Here is a 7,176-nt window from a genome sequence, read left to right on the forward strand (position 1 = left end):
CGACAGCCGCCAATCTCTACCACAGCCACAGCAATGCGGGATCCAAGCCACATCTGCAACCTACGTGATGGCAATGCTGGATCCTTAACCCACTGAGCGAGGCCAAGGATCGAACCCGGGTCCTCATGGATACTAGTCGGGTTCATTACTGCTGAGCCACAACGGAAACTGCTGCTGCCTCTTTTAAGGACAGAGAGTTTTCTAAAACTCCCTGGCACCTTTTGGGTCCTCTTAAGCCTCTGACTTCAAGGGGGAAGCCTGGGTTGGGGCAGGTGAGGGCGGAGTTAGTGAAGACAGTGGATTTGCCCCCACAGCCCTGAAGTCACACACACGTCCACATAGCCCTCCCCCCAGTTCCCAGCCCTAAAATCCATGCTTCCGGCAGCAATGTGACTGTCACTCGCACTGCCCCACTGTACCCAGCCATGCTGTCCCCAGAGGTCTCTTCTTGCTGGCCCTCATTATCAATTAAGTGAAGATGTAAGCCTGAGGTGTGGCACCCGGGATTGGTCACCCCCCACAGCCGATGTCCCCAGTGGAACACTGATTTGGTTCTGATGTTGGGGAGCCCAGGTGCCTTCCCCCAGGGGCTGACGTCTGACCACTGCTTTCTGGGTTTCTGGGAAAGCGTTTTCTCTCTGATGAAAAGGCAGCTCGCAAGGAAAGTTCTGCCACGTCTTTTCTGCCTTGGGAGTGGGCGAGTGATGACACATTTGGGGATGCCTGCAGCCATCCTCATGTGACCACGGGGTCGGGGGGGGGGGGTTCAGGAGGAGGGAGGAAAGAGGATCACGGAGGTACCAGCCCAGAGCCCTGTCATTGCTGTTATTGAACCAACCATCTACTTCAGATGTCTTATGGGGAAAAAAAAAAATTAGACTCTTCAAAGAAGTCAGCATGGGACCCCGTGGCTTGCTGCTGAAAGCTCTTCTTTTTTTTTTTTTTTGTCTTTTTGCCATTTCTTGGGCTGCTCCCACGGCATATGGAGGTTCCCAGGCTAGGGGTCCAATCAGAGCCACAGCTGCCGGCCTACACCACACGGCAACGCGGAATCTGAGCCGCACCTGTGAGCTACACCACAGCTCACGGCAACGCCAGATCCTTAACCCACTGAGCAAGGCCAGGGATTGAACCCACAACCTCATGTGTTCCTCGTCGGATTCGTTAACCACTGTGCCACAATGGGAACTCTGCTGCTGGAAGCTCTTGATAGAGGAGAAGCGAGCTGGAAGCTCTGCAGCAGAGAGACCATGAAAGGCCTCTGAGACCTTCACCCTGTCTTCAGGTGGGACATTGTTTAATTCCACCTGAGCGTTTGTGCACCTGAGCTCTCCCAGACCGGGAATCCTCGAGCATCCCCTAGGACTTATTCATGATCTCACTCCAACATGTCTCACCTGCTTGGAACTGGAGGGTCTTGGGGCCACCCCCACTCCAAGGGAGCTTCCATTCCATCGCTCCAACCCCTTCCTTTGGTGCAGGGTGGTGGTCAGGAGAGGGCGCTCTGGAGTCTTGCTGTGTACTCCTAGGCAAGGTACTTAACCTCTCTGTGCCTCAGTTTCCTCATCTGTCACAAAGATAATAGTACCTAGCACACAAGGTTATTTTGAGGATAGGGATGGAGCATCATGTTCATCTGACACTGCATCACGGGTCCCCAAGAGCGTCCTCAAGTTGAGGAATTCACTAAAATGACTCCTGGACTGAGAAAAGCTGTTATGCTCAGGATTCTGGTTTATTACAGCTAAAGGATGCAGATTAAGATCAGCAAAGGTCAAAGGAGCACAGGGAAGCATCCAGGAGAGACCAGGCACGAGCTTCCCGGCGGAGATCTATAGATAGAGCTTAATTTCCCAGCAATGAGGTGTGACAACACATACGAAGTACTGTTGACCAGGGATGCTCACCTGAGCCTTGGTGCCCGGAGTTTTGACGGGTACTTATCTCTGGGCATGGAACCCTTCTCCATGGCTGACCTTAATTACTCAGTCTCTAGCCCCTCCAGACTGATACGGCTTGTTCCAGGGACCCCAACATAAATCACATTGGCCCAAGGCCCCGAGAAGACAAAAGACACTTGTATCAGGCAGCGCATTGCCAGGGTTTGGAGGTTATCTCCCCAGGAGGCAGTTAGGGGCCAGATCGCTCTTGAAATGTGCAAGATTTCCACACCTACTGAATCAACTCAGTACTGCACAGACCCCTAGGAAATACCTGGTGTGATTTCTTTCTCTCTTTCTCTCTTTTTTTCCCCTTCTTTCCTTCCTTCCTTCCTTCTTTCTTTCCTTCCTTCTTTCTCTCTTTCTTCTTTATGGCCACCCTTGCAGCGTATGGACGTTCCCAGGCTAGGGGTCGAATCAGAGCTACAGCTGCCACAGCCACAGTTATGCGGGATCCAAGCTGCCTCTACAACCTATGCCACATCTTGGGGCAACACCAGATCCTTAACCCCCTGAGCGAGGCCAGGGATCAAACCTGCATCCTCACTATGTCGGGTTCTTAACCCACCGAGCCACAATGACAGCTCCTACCCAGTGGTATTTCCATGTCCTGCATAGGGCTGAAATCTGCCTCCCACTAGCATCCAGGCTTTGTCGCTAGCGCCACCCTGTAGAATTATACAGCTTCAGTCTAATGATTTTCCTAACTGTTAGGAGGGGACTGTTCCCCAGTCCTCTTGCGTTATGGAGGGGGCTCCGCCCAAGCAGTGTTCCTGGCTCTCCTTCCCCTCACCGGCTCCTCTCCCAGGAAAGAGAGGTAACTTTCCACACAGGTAAATTTGGGAGGAAGGTCAGCTCCTGCCCAGCTCTCCTTCCCTCTCCCTCGAGCTGTCCCCCCATGGAGAGGTCACACTACTTGGTTTACAGAAGCAGCTGTCCACCTCTGCAGGCACCTGTGCCTGGAGACCGAGTCAGGGTCAGGGTTGAGGACGTAGCCAGCCCACGTGGCTCACAGGGTCTAAACCGCCTCCTCGAGCAGCTTTATCCTCAATAGAGGTAACATTTTTGTCCCCATTCGCCTGGTTCCTATGTCTACCACTCAGCTGGTTCCTAACAGAGGCGGGGACAAGAGAGGGGACATCTACTAGCCCTCTCAAGCCCCAGACCTTCCTGTGTTGGGAAGGGCATGATCAGGTGTCCTCTCAAACCTCTTCAGCAGAGATGCCCAGGTCCTTCGATCACACCCCCTTCTCAGGGGCACTCCAGGCTGTCTCAGACCCTCTAAAACGCTGGGCTGGAACGAAGCACAGACCCTCCAGGTGTGACCTGCTGGGCACCAATCATGGGCGGCATCTCTCCACCGTCTTCTCAGATTTTCTGTGAACCCCAGCATTTCTGAGCAGGCTGATTCCATGCTGAACATGCAGGAAACTCAGATCCTTTTCCATAGGAAACAATATTAAATACACTTCCCTCTGCATAGGGCAGCCAGTTGTCTAAACCTCTTCTTATAGCTGGCCTACCAAGTTCTTCTCAAATGCATTTGTAAACACACACATACACAGACACACACACACACACACACACACACACACACACACACACCTACATGCATATCCCCTACAGAGTTTAAGGATATAGGAATCTCCCCAGGCCCCACTGCCAAAATAATCCTTTTTCCCAGATCTTGCCTCACTTACTTCAGTACCCTCCTATTTTATCTATTCAAGAAGTATTTAGGAGTTCCCCTTGTGGTGCAGCAGAAATGAATCCAACTGGGAACCATGAGGTTGCAGGTTCGATCCCTGGCCTCGCTCAGTGCGCTAAGGATCTGGCATTGCCATGAGCTGTGGTGTAGGTCACAAACTAGGCTCGGATCCCGCATTGCTGTGGCTCTGGTGTAGGCCAGCAGCTACGGCCCCAGTTGGACCCCTAGTCTGGGAATCTCCATATGCCTCGGGTGCAGCCCTAAAAAAAAAAAAAAGAGACAAAATACAAAAAAAAAAAGTATTTAGCTTCCTGGTGGTTAAGACCATAGCCTCTGACATTAGACCTTCCTAAGTTCAAAACTCAGCTCTACCATTTATCAGCTGTGTGACCTTGGGCAATTTACTTAGCCTCTCTGAGCTTTGGTTTTCCTCAAAATCCTAATTATAACAATTACCTATTATATTAAAATGGATAAGCAATGAAATCCTACTGTACAGCACAGGGAACTACATCCAGTCTCTTGAGATAGACCATGATGGAAGATAATATGAGAAAGAGGCATCCTGTTATAACAGGATCCACCTTCAAAGGGCCAAGCCTGGTGCCAAGGACGGTATCATACTCTCCATCATTATAAGCTAGTGGTAGTGGTACTATGACTAGTATTAAAATTATTGTTGCCACTTCCACTAAACCCTCCAAAGTAGAAACCACCTGAAATTAGAACAGGGTGGATGGTTGATGGATGGATGTTGCTATTAACAGTGGATCGCAAGGTTCTGCTGTGAAGTTGGGCCTGAGTATTCCAGAGGTTCGAATCCTGTTTGGAGAGATTTTCTGGAAGAGAGAGGAAGGAGGGGGGTTGACCTGGACTATCAGAGGCTGTGGCCCAGACTCTAAGTCCCAAGCCAAGAGGACAGAGGCCTGACTCCACTCAGATGCTGACCCCACCTCGAGGCACCTCACTTCTGCTGTTCAGGGGAGAATCTCAGCTGCACGGCAGTTCGGGGGGAACCAGATAGAAGACATGACTCGATGAAGCCAAAAAGCTTATAGAAAAGAAAAGGCACAGTGACAGAGAGAGAACGCCCGAGTCATCTAGGTGACAATCCCAACCCTCCAGAAGAACAGGTCCACAGACAGCCCGATGGGGTCCCAAAAGGGGTAGCCAGATAGCAAAGGAGCACAAGTGACCTGCACTTGAACTTGCAGGCGCGGAGACTCTGGGGACAGGACGTCCCTTCCTGAGGTGAGCTTCCCACCCTGTGCAGCGGGGGAACCAACACTTGCTTCCGAGGATGCCTCGGCGAGGAAGCGGGGTGGTGTGGGTCCATCACCGATACATGGCCGGGCGTCGGAACAGTCCCTGCTCCCTGGGTCAGAGGTGAAGTCAGCCTCACGGCTTTCTTCTCTCCCTCTCTCTCTCCTTTTTATTAAAGTAGAGTTGATTTACAGTGCTGTGCCAGATTCCTCTGTACAGCAAAGTGACCCCATCATACACATCCGCACGTGCCCCTTCTTGTGTTCTCTGCCATCGTGGTCTATCCCCAGAGACTGGATAGAGTGCCCTGTGCTGTACAGTAGAATTTCATTGCTTATCCATTCTAAACATAATCGTTTGCATCTACTAACCCCAAACTCCCAGTCCATCCCACTCCCTCCCCCGCCTCCCCCTCCCCCTTGGCACCCACAGGCTGTTCTTATGGTTTTCATCTTTTTTTTTTTGTCTTTTCTGGGGCTGCACCCACGGCACATGGAGGTTCCCAGGCTAGGGGTCTAATCGGAGCTGTAGCCACCAGCCTACGCCAGAACCACAGCAACATGGGATCCGATCTGCATCTGTGACCTACACCACAGCTCACGGCAATGCCAGATCCTCAACCCACTGAGCAAGGCCAGGGATCGAACCCGCCACCTCCTGGTTCCTAGTCGGATTCGTTAACCACTGAGCCACGACGGGAACTCCAACACAAGGCTGGTCTCTATGTCTGAAGCTTCACGTCTTTCTAGCCCCACCTTTTGGTGCTGCCTCATCAGGGCCCTAAGCTTCTCTTACTCCACACATCGGAGCGTCATACGCTCTGCGGATCTGACGAGACAGGCTGAATGGGGAGGAAGGAGAGGGGGGCAGAGGCAGCAACGTCTGACCGCAAAAGCAGGCAGAAAAGGCAACAAGGCAAGGATGAGAACTACTAACCTAAGGTACTTGGAGGCCACTTAGTGCTGGGGTAGCGAGTCGACCTCTCTCAGAAGAGCCTGCGTGAAGTAACAGAGTGAGAGCCTGGAGTCATTAAAAGAAGTTACATCTGTTCAACACAATCAGTTTCAGACAATTTTTTTAAAAATCATGTCATACATTTGAGCAATATTACTGTTACAAACAGGAGAACAGTTAAAGGTGCCGTTATAAGACAGTGTCGGGGGCTAAACCTCCCTCTTGAGTGATGCTGGGTAAAGGGAGCTTCACCGAAAGAACATACAGGGTCTTTTCGCCTCTCAGCAAGGTGTTATTTAGGTTATTCAGAAGGCGATGGACATGGGGAGAGAGGAGCAAATGGATAGAGACTCAGGGTTTGTCCTTCCATCGAAAAGAGTCTTCTGCTCAGCTGCTCGGCTAGGAACGCAGCTCCTGCGGCAGGGGCCTCAGTGGGTCTGGACCTTTAAGGGGACGATCAGCGCATCGTGGCTCAGGCGCAGCAGCAGGCACTCCAGGCGCTTGCAGTGCTCCCGGAGCTGCTTCTCTCGGGGCAGCAAGAAGGTGAGGACCTTGTTTCGCACGATGCCACGGTCCTCCTCCTCTCGCAGCCGCTGCTTCACGCGGGCTGCCTGCTCCTCTTGCTGTGCCAGGGCCCCGTTCATCTCGCAGAAGGCGTCCTCCAGGTAATGGATGGCCTTCAGCGCCTCCTTCTTAAAGTCCTCCAGCTCCCGCTGCACCCCGGCCACCTTCTGCTGCAGGATCTCCAGGTCGGCCGGCGGCAGGAGGCAGGAGGCCCACGATGGGGGGATGGAGAAGTCTCCAGACTGGAGGCCGCTCTCCACCATCTTCTTCCCTTGTAAAGTGTTCACCTTCATGAGAATGGACCCGGCCTGATAGAGGGGCTCCATGGTGTCACCTTTGTTTGGACCAAGCAAGGGAGCTAAGGGACCAGCCGGGTTAGTGAATTTGGGGGAGGGGGAGGGCAGAGACATAATCCTTTGGAGTGGAGAAAATTCACATATTGTGACGTCAGGGCCCCTCCAGCCAATCAGGAGGAAAGCCACAATCCATTCATTTGCATATAGTAACCTCCTTGCCTGGTCATTCTGGGATTTGTCTGCCTATCTGCCCACGTTGTGCCTCCTAAGATGTGGATTCTCATCAACTCATCGCCCTTCCAGAACCAGAGCTCAATCTCTCTGTGTCCTGAGGGACACACCAAGTCCCAGGGTGGGGAAGGAGCCTGGCCAGAGCAAGGCAGGCCTGGCAGGCCAGGCTGGGAGGTCTCCCACCCAACAAGAGGCCTGGATGGTTTCAGAATGGTCTCCT

At 52.5% G+C, this 7,176-nt stretch overlaps 1 protein-coding gene across 1 annotated transcript; it reads right to left on the reverse strand.

The window, feature by feature from the left end:
• Positions 1-6,293: 6,293 nt before the first annotated feature.
• On the reverse strand, positions 6,294-6,755 carry CCDC182 (coiled-coil domain containing 182). Its single transcript, XM_047756800.1, has one exon. It carries the CDS (start codon positions 6,753-6,755, stop codon positions 6,294-6,296), a length of 462 nt encoding a protein of 153 aa, XP_047612756.1.
• Positions 6,756-7,176: the final 421 nt, after the last annotated feature.

The sequence above is a fragment of the Phacochoerus africanus genome, chromosome 14 (genome assembly GCF_016906955.1).
Source record: "Phacochoerus africanus isolate WHEZ1 chromosome 14, ROS_Pafr_v1, whole genome shotgun sequence".
Taxonomy (NCBI): domain Eukaryota; kingdom Metazoa; phylum Chordata; class Mammalia; order Artiodactyla; family Suidae; genus Phacochoerus; species Phacochoerus africanus.